General features: G+C 46.4%; 1 protein-coding gene across 1 annotated transcript in view; it reads left to right on the forward strand.

Annotated features, from left to right (window-relative positions):
* Positions 1–343: 343 nt before the first annotated feature.
* The window catches only part of cnmd (chondromodulin), a 72,019-nt gene continuing 56,593 nt past the window's right edge, over positions 344–15,769 (forward strand). Inside the window, exons 1-2 of the mRNA XM_043691168.2 lie at positions 344–474; positions 1,059–1,208. Coding sequence (XP_043547103.1) covers positions 403–474; positions 1,059–1,208 — 222 coding nt within the window. The 5' untranslated portion in view covers positions 344–402. The remainder of the gene's footprint in view (positions 475–1,058; positions 1,209–15,769) is intronic.

Consider the following 15,769-nt stretch of genomic DNA (forward strand, 5'->3'; position numbering starts at 1 on the left):
TCAAGTTGAACTAAATTGCCACCTCCTGTAAAGTAATGGGTGGAATGAATACTCAAAATCACTTCATTCAATGTAACTGCTGCTCACTTTCCTTCCTGGAACTAATGAGATACTGTGATTCTGTTGGTGCAAAATAACTTCTATTTTAAATATTGAGGTACGATGTCTTTTTTAACTGAAGTGTATTAAGCCTTGCACTTGCAGGAGTAACAGAGTTACTCTTCAAATTCTTAAATAAGTGAATTGTTCTTCAAGGAAATGACGCGAGGTGGTGAGTGAGGGGTGTGTGTGTTCTGTGTGGGAGCAGTGGGGGAACGGCTGGGATTATAAGTATTCAGAGCACTGTTGCCTAGTGTAAGGAGACTGGACTTTTACACAGAGGGTCAGTGCGGAGCTGACACCATGGTAGAAACATCAGAAAAAGTGCCCATAGCTCTGGCGGGGCCAGCCGACCTGGAGCAATGCCTCCCGCCTGTAAGTCTTTTCAAGCTCAATTTACTGGCACTTTTGGAATGGCATTTTAAACTAACCTCGATGCACACTTAGTCCAAACTTTCTAAAAACCTTTTAGGAATGTCCATACATTATCACGAGAAAATGGATTGATTAGCAATTTGAAAAGCATCGGTTTTGGTCGTTTTTTTTTAATTGGCAGAAAAAAGTGCTTATTTTCAAAAGGCCAGGGATTTTTAAAATTCTGGGATCAGTACAAGTAGCAATGAAATAATCACCAGTTATAAAAATCTATTTTCTAATCAAGCTCTGGAAGGAGTGGGACGTGAACCCGGGTCTCTAGGCTCGGAAGCCGTTTTATCCGGCAGTCTTTGTTCAGCTGCATCGGATTGGGTCCAATAAAACTTGTCTGGAGGAATTTTTTTTTTAAAAAAAAAGAAAATGAACTTTTTTCTAATGATCAATTCATAATGCAATCTGCTCTCCAAAGGTCATGGTCTCAGGAAGGGGCTGTGGCATTTCTTTGCTAGTTGTACTGTGCGTATATTGTAATTGTTTTGAGGTGCCCGCTTTGTAAAGTGTTGCTGTGTGTGTGTGTGTTGAAGGCGTACGCGGTGGCTGTGACACCCCCCGGGAGCAGCAGCAGGAGTGGGCGCCTGCTCAAGATCGGAGCCGTGATCCTCATCACCGGAGCTGCCTTGCTCGTCCTCGGAGCGATTGGAGCTTTCTACTTCTGGAAGGTCAATGACAAAAACGTAAGCAACTCACGCCCCGAATGCATTATCTGACTTGTGCCTGCGAATGGAAAACGTGAAAGCGGTCAGAGGCTCTTGGTTGGGTTTTGAGGCAACAAGCTGTCTGTCTGGAAGACTGTTGAGGTCTCTTGGCTGCATAGGACCGGCTGGTGTGCATCACCCTTTTTTTTTATTTCTATTCACAGAATCTCCTCCCAGTGCATCCCCACTTGCTCCAGTTAACTATGCAGTCTCCTGCCCAAATCCCCATACCAGCTGCTCCATTGATTTTGCAAATTAGAAACTTTTGGGTGGATCAACATTGCTGCAGTGACCCGAGATGTGGTCCTTTTTAATCTGATTTGATTTATTGTAGTCACATGTACCCCGGGGAAAGTGAGGACTGCAGATGCAGGAGATCAGCGTCAGAAACTGTGGTGTTGGAAAGCACAGCCGGCCAGGTAGCATCCTGATGAAGGGCTTATGTTCCAGAGATCGACTCTCTCCTGCTCCTCGGATGCTGCCTGACCGGCTGTGCTTTTCCAGCATCACATTTCCTGACTCACATGCACCTAGGGACAGTAAAAAGTTCTGTTTTGCCAACAGTACAGGCAGATCACAGCAGACAAGGACACACAGATCACAGGGTACTCAGAGCAAGGCATGCAGTTTACAAAACAAGATCAACACTTTTTGAAGTTAGAGAACTCCATTAAGCAGGAAAGAAACTGTTTTTGAACCTGTTGGTGTGTATATAAAGAATGTCAGTCCAGGTTTTGTTGAGTGGGGTTAGAAGTGAGAAGGGGATAAGAGGTTTTAGAAAATGCTGGTGACCAAGCTGTTCAGAATTTCAGGAAGGTATCATCGAACAGTACAGGCCCTTCAGTGCTCTATGCTGTGCTGACCTTTTATCCTACTCTAAGATTAACCCTAAGTATGCACTGCTACTTGTTCTGTAACATTTTGTAGCATTTCCCACTTCCAAAACACAGCCACATATGATGGTCATTTTGCAATAAAAGTAATACTGAGCTAGGAAGACTCCCAATGTTTGTATTTGGTTTATTCAAGGTAAATGTGGATTTTCAGGAGCTAGTAAAATAAACTGTTTTGAGCCAAGGCTCCTGCAGAAGAATTTAGGAATCCAGGCTAAGACAAGGCTGTTCTTTTATAGTGCGAAATTCCATCAATATAAGAGTTTGCTCTGTTGGCCGTCTGTGCAGAATGTGAACACAAGATTTTCTGCTGGGCCAGAAATGAATACTTATATTTTCTCGAGGACAGACACTTTCTGCTCTTGACAAAGGCATATTAATTGAGGAGGCTGGCAGCTTCTGGCAATGTCACTAGTAATTTAAAAGCCCCAAGCTAAAGTTCTGGCCTAATGTCAATTGTAATTTCAAATAAATCTTGTTCACTGCTGTTCTTAAGCCAGGGAAGCCCGCCAGCCTTACCTCCTCTGATTCCTGAGGTTGACAGAGCTGGCGTGTGAGGGGATTCTGCAATTATATTCACCGGAGTTTAGAAAAAAAAGTGAGAATCCTGTAAAAGACCTAACAGGACTAGACAGAGTAAATGCAGGAAGGATGTTCCCAGTGAGCGAGGAGACCAGAACCAGAGATCGCAATCTAAGGATATGGGATAGGCCATTTCAGATTTGATATAAGGAAAATTTTCTTCCCCAGGAACTGGTGCGCCAGCAGAGAAAGCGGTTAAGGCCAAAACATTGAATGTTTTCAAGAAACTGAGTTGGACCATGATCATATTGAATGGCAGAGTGGCTGAATGGTCTACTCTGGCTCCAGTTTTCTATGGTCTTGCTCAGTTCAGTGATGGCTGACTCAGTTCAGCAATGTAGGCGTAAGTGAGGACTGCAGACGCTGGAGATCAGAATCTAGATTAGAGTGGTGCTGGGAAAGCACAGAAGGTCAGGCAGCATCCGAGGAGCAGGAAAATCAACGTTCTGGGCAGGGCTTTTGCCCGAAATGTCTATTTTTCTGCTCCTCAGATGCTGTCTGGCCTGCTGTGCTTTTCCAGCATCGCTCTAATCTAGACTCAGTTCAGCAATGTGGTTCGCTCTTAACTGTCGTCTGGGCAATAAATGCTAACCGTAATCTTGTCCTGTGTGTGAACTTTTGTCAAAATCAGCATGTTTCCTCCTGGTTTTGGGGTAGCACAAAACCACAAGGAAGTGGACATGGAGGATTATTGGTTGTCGTCACGAGCAGGAGGAGGGTTTTCAGTTGCTCCCAGGAGGCAATGAAATCAGCAACAGTAAACCTGAACACACTCCTTTTGGACTTTTGTTCACACAAAGCTTGTGCACTCACCAAAAACCGGTAACCTTATGAGCATGGTTAAAGCAGAATCCTATCCACAGCCATAGAATCAATAAGATTTGCAAAAGGAAATTGGGCTCAAGAAAAATAAATGTGTAGGCTTTCAGGATCGCTTGGAGGAATGGTTCTGACATTGGTGCAAAGGCCAAGGGTTCTATAATCACCCTAAATGTGAGAATGGGTGTCTTCAGTGGCACTGATGGGCAACTCCATTGCTGGAGTGCGATTTGACGAGCTCTCTCCATCAGTTTAAGAGCTAACTGGTGAGCCTCAGAGTATCACAGGTCTTGCTGCTGAAGTCCCACCTTCCCAGAAGCTGCTAACCAGTTAGACTTCCTGTGTTGTTGGAAGCTTGGTCTGCAGGAAATCAGCAGCAAGAAGCTGAGTCATTTCTTTGCCTTTACGTGCTGCAGGGTGAGAGTTGTGGGGAGAGGGAAGCTCAGCGGCAAGAGCAGAGAGGTATGACTCTCAGTCATCACCTCCCATTCCTGCCATGTGACTGATTAGCCTCAGATTGGAGCAAATGGAAGCCCCTGACCCAAACAGTAGGCTGGTGGCCTGGTATTCCAGTTGGTATACCAACCACATGCCTCACCTCCTAGGAAGGTGAATAATTAGGTCAGTGAGGTGAGACACTTAGGTAGCCCACAATTAATACCTAATGGCCTGTAGTTGTGAGCAACTTGAGGAAATTGCCTGTGGCTCTTCTTGCCCAGTGCTTTATTGCGAAGGTGGCAAGGAGAAGATGACTCACTCTGCAGGGTCAACTCGCTCGATTATTTGCCTATCTTGCCATCTTCCTCATCTTCAGGAAGGGGGAAAATTACACTGAGTCAATAACTCTGAACCTCTAAAATTTTATAGTGTGAGCTGAAGTCGGTTGTTCTGTACCAATTGGTAGCAAGGGTTGAGTAGCCTGACGTGATGCTTGATGGGAGTTTCAGGGGCCAAGTTACAGCCTGTCACTGAAAACCATCAGGACCACGACAAGGAGGGGACTGGCATAGTATCTGTCTTGTCCATTGCCCACTCAGTGTGAATCCCAGTTACAAACCATCCTCAAGACATTTGTCCTTGGCATGGTTTGAGTTTCTTTATTTCTAGATTGATAGAACTAATAATTATCCATTCATCTTCTCTAACTTCAATAAATTTAATAATGCAATTCTTGTGGCAGGATTTCACCCTCATCCAAGACTAGGAATGCCAAGAAATCTAATGGGCAGGATGGGGCAGGGCTGTAAAATTGGACATCCAGATATGGCGCTCTTCCTATTGCTTAGCTCCCTCTCCCCATCTTCATTGCAATTTTATCAGCAGTGTGGCAGGAGTTCTGGGTTCAAGTGAGAAAATCATTTTAATCTCTAATGGGAAGAGCAATCAGCCTTATGACTCACTTCTGTGTCTTGTCCACCCTGAAGATTGAAGCTTCTGATCATGACAGGTACCAAATTAAACTCTTAAAGGTCGAGCTGCAATGGTCCCTTCTCTGGGTGGATCTGCTGGAACCAGAGAATTGCTCGGTTACAAGATTGGCTGACAGCTCATACAGCCATTTAACAACTGCTGGAAATCAAAGTATGCAATGTCCACAGGTTCCCTCTGACCCAAATTTCTTGTTAATTCCACAAGGATTCCTAATGAATTAGTCAAACATGACTCCCATTTTAACTTCGCTTAAGCGTATTGAGATTTTTCAATGCCTCACAATATCCTCCTCAATAATAGACCCCAGCATTTTCCTTATGGCAGATGTAAAACTATCTGGTCTGTAGTTTCCTACTTTCTGTATTTCTCCTTTTCCTGACTGGAGGAGTTAAATTTACTATTTTACAATCCGATGGAACCTTTCCAGAATCTAAGAATTCTGGAAATTTTGAATCTAATGAATCTATTACATTAAAAGCCATTTATTTTCGCACTACAAGGTGAAGACTTGGAGGCTTATCAGTGTTTTGTTCTAATAACTTGCTGACTATCCTTTCACTGACGATTGTCATTATTTAAAGTTCCTCCCTCAATTCTTTTCTTGCTACACAACAACTTGTGTTATTTGTATCCTCCACAGATACAAAATGTCTGTTCACTTTATCCCCAGTTTCCCTAATTTTTTTTCATCAGTAATTCATCAGATTATTCTCCAGAGAACCAATGTTTGCTTCTCATTTTCCTTTCCAGCTGGCTTTTCCTCCTGCTTGAATGGCTCTTTTCATTAATATGGTCGTCCTTTACTGTTTCTTAAATGTCCTTTCCAATCTCATGACCTGCTCATATCTTCATGAAATTGTTTTATTCTTTCAATGGCAGAAATCTAGAATTAAAACGTGGAATTGATAAACTGACCATGATACAATTGTAAAAACACAACTGCTTCACTAATATCCTTTAAAAATAAAACCTACCATCTTACTGTGGCCTATATATGCCTGAGTACCCATCCTAACATAACTAATCATTTATGCCCTGCCTTCCAAAAGAAGGCCACTGAAATCTAGTGACAAATAAGGAAGTCAATAATTGCAATCTTTGATGCAAATCTTAATTCTTAAGACCAGCTTACTTTACATTATTCTTCATACAAATGGTAATAAGGGATTTTGGAACATTAAAAATTATCGGAGCAATTCTTTTTTGGATCTAACAATTCAGTGTCCTTTGTAGGGATTTGTTCCCATTTCTTTTTGTCTATACAAACACATGCAGTGTTCACTTGTAACCTCTTTATAGAGTCATACATCATGGAAACAGACTCTTTGGTCCAACCAGTCCATGCTGAACATAATCCCAAACTAATCTAGTTTTTTTTAAATCTTAAAATCTACCCCTTTGGTCATCTGCCTAACATGTGGTTCAGTGTCAAATCTTTTCTGTACTCCCATAAGCACAATTACAATGTTTTCTCACAAATAAGAATTATCACAATAATCTATTGCTGAACTAGAATTTTAATTTGGTAACAATGCCTTCAGCAAGAGTACTAATGAACAAAATTTTTGAATTATTTCTAATAACTATAATTTCTGACTATGATAACTTGATCTAGATTGCTCATGCTTAAATTGCATTTTGCATCTTAGTGCAACTTACCTCGTGAAATAATTCAGTTCACATCTTGAACCCATGCAAATTCGCTTTATTAAATTAGGGTTCCGATTTATCACTTGTTTGAATAATTATGCTCCAATTAAATAAAAGCTAAACACAACTATAATGTGATTGGAACCAGTTGGATCTTATTGACAATGAGATCTTGTATTAGGGTTGTTAACCTGGGCCAATCAGGACATCCTGGGTGATGCAGATGTCCTGACCTTCCTGAGAAGATATGTTCAGGTCGAGGGAGAGCGTACCAATGTGGTCGATCCTTTCGGGATCTGGACCAGCAAACGACAGGTCAGGGTAACCCTGAGGCCGATGCCAGTGGGAACATCCTCCACCCACTCTCCAGCTTTGCCATCGGAGGAAGCAGAGGTTACCTGACATACGCATGGCAGTCGAAAGTGTGCCGAACCTGCGGGAGGTCAGGCCACAAGGTGGCGGATTGTAAGGTGACCGTCTGCCGAAACTGCAAGCAGGAAGGCCACCCGACCAAGGAATGTAAGGAGGCCAAGTACTGTAATCTGTGCGGAGAGGCGGGCCACATGTACAAGGCCTGCCCAAGACGAGGGGCTGCCACCTATGCACAGATGGCCGGAGGTGGCAACATGAGCCATGGACCGCCTAAGACCAGCAAGGTACCACAAAACAGCACGGGAATGGTGTCTGGAGGCACCCAGAAGGAAGGGCAGGCTGTAGCGGAGCAGACGGCAGACAGCGGGGAGATGCAGCAGCCGATCCAAGCTCCTTCAAGACAGACGGAGGAAATGGAAGAGGAGGGTCCAAAGGAGGCAGAGGATTGGATTACTGTCAAAACCAGGAAGAGGAAACCTCTCAAAGACGCCAAAGCCACCCAGCAAAGGGGGAAGCGACACCTACACGATGAGGATACAGGCAGCTCTTCCGACGGTGAGGACGGGCGCAAGGAGGGTCGTCACCAGAGGAAGAGACAGAGCGCCGTGGGGAAAAAGGAAGGCAGCACCGCCCAAGCAGGAAAAGATGATCCCTCTGAGGGGATGTCTAAAGGCCTCCCCACACCCGGTGAGAACCAAGAGGTACCCACCGGCCCACAGTTCCAGGTAACTGGGAGCAGCGGTCCTGTGACAGCCCCGCTGTCAGATGGAGAACTGGACTGTGCGGACCCTGGGCCCGACCCGAAGACACCAGAGTGGGGAAATGGCTCCAGTGTGGAGCCGGACAGCTACCTCAGCCCTGGGAGGGTCCAGCAGTTTGCCGTCACCACGGGGATGCACACAGCTACCCCAAAGGGGCAAGACCAGCAGCAAATGGACACTGTTAACCTTGTAAACTGTTAAAATGGGGTCAAAAATTGCCAGCATCAATGTGCGTAGCATCAAATCGGCTATGCGATGTGTTTCTACGATGGCCTTCCTGGCCAACGTTAAAGCTGACGTCCTGTTCCTGCAGGACTGTGGGATACCACACCTCAGCAGCTACAGGAGGTGGTCGAGCTTGTGGGCCCATGGGCCGTCAGTTTGGTTGGGGGGCAACGATAGCTGCGCCTCCAGCCCGGGTATCCTGTTGCGAGGAGGCAACTTCAACATCTCTGAGGTTAATGAGGTGGTGGGCGGGCGCTTCCTCGTCACCGACGTCATGTACAGGAATGCTCCCCTGAGACTGATTAATGTGTAGGCCCCAGTGGGTAAGAGGGAACGGTTGGCCATCCTGCAGCAGCTTCCACTGTTGCTGGCTACGTCCAGGCCAGTCATTCTGGCCGGAGACTTCAACTGTATCATTGATGCAGATGGACGATCCGGCGGGGGGGACAGTAAACTGGACACCATGTCCAGAGCCCTGATGGACACGGTAAAAGATGCCAAGCTGCACAACGTCTTCAGCACCCCTGCAGACGGAGCACAGCGTAGATACATCTGGTCACGGACAGACGGGTCTATCCGCTCAAGGATAGATTACCTGTTTGTGTCCCGAACGCTCTCGGTCAGATCCACCGACGTCAACCCGGTGTTCTTCTCTGACCACTGCCTCCTGCTGGCCGACTGTCACCTACAGGAAGAGCAGCGGGCTGGTAAGAGAATGTGGAAGCTGAACACAACGCTGTTGACCCCGGGAAACATTGAGGAGCTCAAGAGGGACTACGCAGGTTGGAGAACCATGAAGCCCCTCTTTCAGTCCCCAGCGGACTGGTGGGAAACAGTAAAAGGGAACATCAAGAGGTTCTTCATCCTCAAAGGTGTTCAGGAGGCGAGAGAGAGACAGGGCAAACTGTCCCAGCTCCAGGAAAGTATGCAGAACCTGCTCCTGCTGCAGATGATGGGGGTCGATGTCACGGAGGACCTCAAGGAGGTGAAGGGCCAGCAAGCCTTGCTCTTTGCCTCGGAGGCCTCCAAGATAATCTTCCGGTCCAGGGTCCGCTTGGTGGAGCAGGACGAGACATGCTCACGTTTCTTCTTCCAGAAAGTGCACAAAGAGAGCTCTGTGCTCAGCAGCCTGAAGGAAGAAGATGGCTTGGTAACGCCATCTCAGGCTGACATCATGAGGATCGGTAAATCCTTCTATGCCAGTCTGTATGACGTGAAGCCGACCGACAGCACGGCCTCCCAGTTGTTTCTGTCCTCTATCACGGAGGTCTTAGACGACAGAACACAGGAGAGGCTGGACCAGCCGCTATCTCTGGACGAGCTGACCAAGGCCCTCGAGTCCTTCAAAAAGAATAAAACTCCCTGAAGCAACGGCTTACCGGTCGAGCTCTATTCCGCTCTGTGGGACTTGATTGGCCAGGACCTGCTGGAGGTGTATGTCAGTATGCTTCGGGCAGGTACCATGAGTGAATCCATGAGGAAAGGAATCATCATCCTCCTCTACAAGTGGAAGGGGGAGAGGGAGGAACTCAGAAATTGGAAACCAATCTCACTGTTGAATGCGGATTACAAAATTCTATAAAAGGTAATTGCTAACCGGGTCAGGTCTGCTCTGGGGTTGGTGATTCACCCTGACCAAACCTGTGCTTGCCGGGCAGGAAGATCGCTGAGAGTCTCGCACTCCTCAGGGATACAATCGCCTACGTGCAGGACAGAGGGTTGGACACCTGCCTGATCAGCCTGGACCAGGAGAAAGCCTTTGACAGGATATCACACAGGTATATGAAAGATGTTCTCTCCAAAATGGGCTTTGGGGAGGGAATCTGCAATTGGATCAGACTGCTCTACACCAACATTGTCAGTGCAGTCTCAATCAATGGGTGGGAATCAGATAGCTTCCCAGTCAGATCTGGAGTCAGGCAGGGCTGCCCTCTCTCTCCTGCCTTGTTTGTGAGCTGCATAGAGCCATTTGCCAAGTCCATCAGGAAGGATGCGAGCTTGAGAGGGGTGACTATTCCTGGCAGCGGGGGCCTGCAGGTTAAGGCCTCCCTGTACATGGATGACGTCACCGTTTTCTGCTCTGATCCGCTGTCCGTGCGCAGACTCATGTGCATATGTGACCAGTTCGAATAGGCCTCGGGAGCCAAGGAAAACCGAGGCAAGAGCGAGGCTATGCTCTTCAGGAACTGGGCCGACCAATCCTCGATCCCCTTCACCATCAGGACCGACCACCTGAAGGTGCTGGGTATTTGGTTCGGGGGGGGCTGGGGTGTGCGCCAAGTCTTGGGAGGAGCGTATCAGCAAAGTGAGGCAGAAATTGGGCAGATGGAAGCTACGGTCGCTCTCCATCGCCGGAAAAATCCTGGTCATCAGGTGTAAGGCACTGTCATTGCTATTATACGTGGCACAGGTCTGGCCTATTCCCAGAACCTGTGCCGCTGCAGTCACCCGGGCCATTTTCCAGTTTATATGGAGGTCAAAGATGGACCGGGTCCGAAGGGACTCGCTGTACAAAGATCTGGGCAACGGGGGAAAAAATACACCCAATGTCACCCTCACCCTGATGGCCACCTTTGTGTGTGACTGCATCAAGCTGTGTGTGGATCCCCGATACGCAAACACCAAGTGTCACTACGTACTGAGGTTCTATCTGTCCCCGGTGTTGCGAAGGATGGGCCTGGCCTCGCTGCCGCAGAACGCTCCGAGTAGTTGGACGGTTCCCTATCACCTGTCCTTCGTGGAGAAGTTTATGAAGAAAAACACCTTTGACCACAAGTCCATCAGGAAGTGGTCAGCACGTAGTGTCCTTGAGACCCTTTGGGAAAAAGAGAGGGCGGATCCTATCAAGCGGTTCCCTGAGCAGACTGTCAAAGCCATTTGGCAGAATGCCTCATCGCCAGAACTTTCCAACAAGCACCAAGACATGGCTTGGGTGGTGGTGTGAAGAGCTCTGCATGTGAAATCCTTTATGCACGCCCGGACTCTCAGCCGCACCGCACGCTGCCCTCGAAGCGGCTGCGGGGGGGAACGAGACTGTCACACACCTCCTTCTGGAATGTGCCTACGCAGAGGAAGTCTGGAGAGGAATGCAGTGGTGTTTGTCGAGGTTCGTCCCGAGCAGCGCCGTGACGTGGGACTCCGTGCTCTACGGTCTGTTCCCGGGACGCACACCGAGACGAACATCAACTGTGCCTGGAGGATCATCAACTCGGTGAAGGACACTCTCTGGGCGGTCCGAAACCTGCTGATCTTCCAGCTGAAGGAGTTGACCCCGACTGAGTGTTGCAGACTGGCACATTCCAAGGTCCAGGACTACGTGTTGAGGGACGCGCTGAAGCTTGGGGCACCTGCCGCCAAGGCGCGATGGGGAAAGACCACCGTGTACCGTCTGCCTGCCTAAAGAAGAACAGGGGGCCCGCGTAGCCGTTTGGGCTCTGCTGACGCCTCAGTTAAAAATGTAATCGTACAGACCTGTAAATAGGAATAATTACTCTGTTTTGGTATACAAAGAAATGGAATGTTTACGTATGTATGGCATGTCCAACTGTACAGACCATCAAATTATTTTATGAATAAAGTATATTTTTGAAATAAAAAAGAAGATTTAGATATAACCAGGAGATTCATAGTCTTCTCAATTTAGGGGACTGACTTTGTGCTGGCTGGGCCACAGTCAGAGTGTTGGTTTCTGCTTTTTTGGGGGGGGGGGGGGGGGGGAATAAACCTGATTCCTGATCTGGCTGAATTATTTAGCCAGTTTGTTAACTGGTATCCCTTTAGTGAGGACTGATTTCTAAACTCCCGATGTGCACCATGTGTTTCAGGTGTAACTCAGTTCTCATTAGGGGATTGATGTTTCACTGGCTGGTTACTGCCTGTGTGTTACTCTTTTCTCTTTTACTTTTGAGAAAAGGACAATGTTGATTTTTGTGGCAGGACTTAGCCCTTGGACTCAATTTTTGTATGTTTTTTTTTGTATGTGTCTTCACTGTTTTTTGGTGTTTGGGCTGAGCCCTTGTGAAGAAATACATATAAATAGGAGATTCAGAATTTCTTCCTTATGGGGACTGACTCCAAGCTGGTTGGTCATTGCCAATGTACAGTGTACAAAGGGTGTTGTGGTGACTGGTTACTGGTCTCTGTGCAGTCATTTCAGTTCTGTATGTGTATGTATATACTAAAGATTATTTATTTATCACTATTACAATGACTATGTATCACCCTTTTTAATCTCTGTCCAAACTAAACAAAAAGGAAAGGAGATATGTTATTTCCATAATAGATCTGCCACCCTCAGCTGCACCAGTTTAAGCTGTTTATTACTGAAATTCACAAGTTGTTTTGATCCTTTTTCTCCAGTTTGTTATTAGAGTTGACCTCAGAGGTTTGGGGGGGGGGCGGTGGGAAACATTCATTGAATAAAATGAGACAACAAAGTAAATAGTTGGAGGGAATTTATTTCAATGTCAACATAATTGACCATGCAGGATAAATACATCTCCAACTGAAATAACCACATATGTCCCTCTCATTATCAGCAACAAGTTAAAAATGAGTAAGAGGGAAATTGATAAGTACAACTGCCAAAGGGAGAAAGAAGGGTTTCCTGAGGATGGTTACACAAATTGCAATGAAGGTGATTAGAAAAAAACAAGTGTTTGGGGTGGAGAATGATGATGGGTGTCATAGCTGAAGCTAAGCAGAAGAATTTTCAAATGTATATTTCTGCATCATGACAGCAGGGCATGAAAATCACAAAAGATGCAGTGTGCCTCAAACTCCTCCTGAATATGAAGTACTAAATGTTCCAAATGGCTACTTTCTCTAAATATTCACAAAGCGAATCATGAAGAACATGTGCTCCCCCAAACCAGTATATCCAAAGTAAAATCAGACTGTGTTACAAATGGGAATCCAGTTAATTGGGTTTAAAGCAAATTCCTACGGCTGAATTTGACCTTTTTTTTGTCTTAATCAGAGTTGTCGAGTCTTTTGGAAAATGTCACTACAAGACCCAGTGAGCTCTCTTGCCCTATCATACTCAACCTGTCTTGTTAATTACCTATCACATCCCCCTATGATGTGTCTCAGCTGATTTCCACTCCATCTTGCTGCCTGCTGTTCCCGGAAGAACTCCCCATTCTTTGTATATCCTGGAATTGGCTCACATCGCTTGAGTTCATGCCACCTTTTTTTGTTAAAGTCCTCCTTCTCACCCAAATAAGCACTCAGTCTGGAGCTACCCCGCAGAGTTGCTGACATTTGTTTGAGATATGGCAAATACGGGGTAGGGATGGTTCGCGGTACATGGATTTTGGCATCCTGCTGTTTGGCACAGACCATGCCAATGAAGGACTTCCTCCCCCAGGACCAGCAGTGGAAGCCACAACACCAAACCATGCCAGCTTGGTCTGAGGTTGCCATCCAGTCAGTGCACCATCTGCTGTCTGGAAGAATGCGCAACACTGTATGGTGAAGGTCAATGGTCTCCACTCCACCATCCGCCACAATAAGTTCCAGCACATTCTTTACGGTGCCTCAGGCTCACTCTATCTCTGCTACAGTACCCACCTCCCATCAAAGTTCATACTGTACTACTCTCACTTCCATCTGCAACATCTTCCCCCACTCACTGCCACCTCCCCCAGTTTCCAACTAACCTTGCGCGCATGTCCTCTGTGACTTTTCTCTCTCTCTTTCTCTCTCTCAGGCCACCATCCCACCAGCATTAAAAGTAACAGCTGTGTCACCCACTTTCATCTCCCTTGAACACTCGTCTCTCTCATATTCCAGAAGGTAAACTGCACACTGTAGGGCAGAAAGGGTCCAGACCAATGGTTGGCTGCCCACCATTTGGTTCCACATCCCTTATGAGAAGAGGATCCTGACTCTGTCCAGCCCAAGCAGGGCCTGCACTAGGATCAGATTACCGAACCCCTGAGCAAAGGCTATCCTCCTTGACTTGACTGAGTCCTGCCAACAGTAATGACAAGCTTCCTGACTTTGTGTCTGCACTTAACAACATGGCAAGACAGCAGTAATATCAGCCTGATATCTATAGCTGAAGGAGCAAAGCACAAAAAGGGATCTGCAGGGAGGGATACATTCTAGGTGTTATGGACTAGGCCTGACCCCCTCAAAACCTTTCAGGAAGGTAGCCCAGACCCTAACTTTGCTGGTTGTTTTAAGCAGGTTGTGAAGTGGATATTCCAGGAGAGATGCAGCAGGTCCAACCACTTAGTTTTAAACAAAACGCATTATTTACAAATGAAACGCAAACAAAAGAGAAAGGTTAAGTTATTCTGTCTTCCAATCTGAAAACCCAGCAGGTCATACCAACCAAATGATATTGTTCCCAATACTTGCAACAATCCCCATAAACACCCCTTGGCACAAAAGGTAAAATCAAACACAGGGTCTTACAGGAGAGAAACCAGAGAGAGAGAGGGTCAGCATGGACTTGCTTCTCTTGGCTCCAGCAGCTTCACAACAGACTGCCAAAGCCAAATCAAACCAAATCAGGGAAAAGCTGAGCTGGCAGGACTGACCACCCCCCTTTCACAGCACAAGAGTCTTTTTTAAAAAACCTTAAAAGCCTTTTTTCCTGAGGCAGTATCTGTTAGCTATAATCAAACTGGCCCTAAAACCCTTCAAATGTAGACTTTTTGGAGTCTGTGTCTTTTACAACCTCTTGGAAGAAAAAGCCAAGGACAATATAACCTTGTTAAAGTAGCATCATCATCACACAGGTCAGCAGTATGAAAACAAGTGGACAGCATGAAGATGCAGCCTGGTCCCAGTCCTGTGTACATTGTAACTAATTCCACAGTTTCCCTGCTGCAATACAGTAATCACCGTTGCCCATGCAGCATTGAAGCGCAGAGGCATCCAGTAATTAGATCAAAGATATACCATGAGGGTTATTAGAAGCTTGTACATATTGGATGCCTATGTCCATGGCTATGGGATGCATATGTCCAGTGTCCATGGAGCATCCCTGAGATGTTGGTGTCTGATTTCCAACACTGAGGTAATTCACACAAGCTTTGAGATGAATCTCTTGGGTGCCCACTCTGACTTCTATATTGGGGTTTCCCCATATCTAGCTCATTTGGTTAGCTTGATAAGATGGGAGGATATATATTAATGAAGCGAGTGGTCATTAACAAGGTACTTAACAAGTATTAGTTTGCAATTTTTGAGAACATTTGTAGCCCAAGTTGAGGTTCAGGTTGTAAGTTTGCTCGCTGAGCTGGAAGGTTTGTTCGTCACGATGCTAGGTAACATCATCAGTGAAGCACCGGTGTTCTGTCCTGCTTTCTGTTCATGTGTCTTGGTCTGCTCAGGTGGATGATATCATTTCCGGTTCTTTTTCTCAGAGGTTGGTAAATGGGGTCCAAATCGATATGTTTATTGATGGAAATCCAGTTTGAATGCCAGGCTTCTAGGAATTCCTGTTTGTGTCTCTGTTTAGCCTGTCCTAGGATGGGCGTATGTAGAGGAGTCCCCTTCCCCCACCTCATCCTAGTTTCTAACCTCCAGCTCAACACTGTCTCCTTGACTTGTTCGGACTTGTCCGACCTGCCTAGCTCCTTTTCCACCTATACACTCCACCCTCTCCTCCCTGACCTATCACCTTCATCTCCTCCCCCACTGACCTATTGTCCTCTATGCTACTCTCTTCCCACCCCCACCCTCCTCTAGCTTATCTCTCCACACTTCAGGCTCTCTGCCTTTATTCCTGATGAAGGGCTTTTGCCCGAAACGTCGATTTTGCCTGTCCTCGGATGCTGCCTGAACTGCTGTG

This window comes from Chiloscyllium plagiosum, unplaced genomic scaffold, assembly GCF_037043375.1.
Source record: "Chiloscyllium plagiosum isolate Xiang-an unplaced genomic scaffold, Cpla_swu_hap1 HiC_scaffold_6, whole genome shotgun sequence".
NCBI lineage: Eukaryota > Metazoa > Chordata > Chondrichthyes > Orectolobiformes > Hemiscylliidae > Chiloscyllium > Chiloscyllium plagiosum.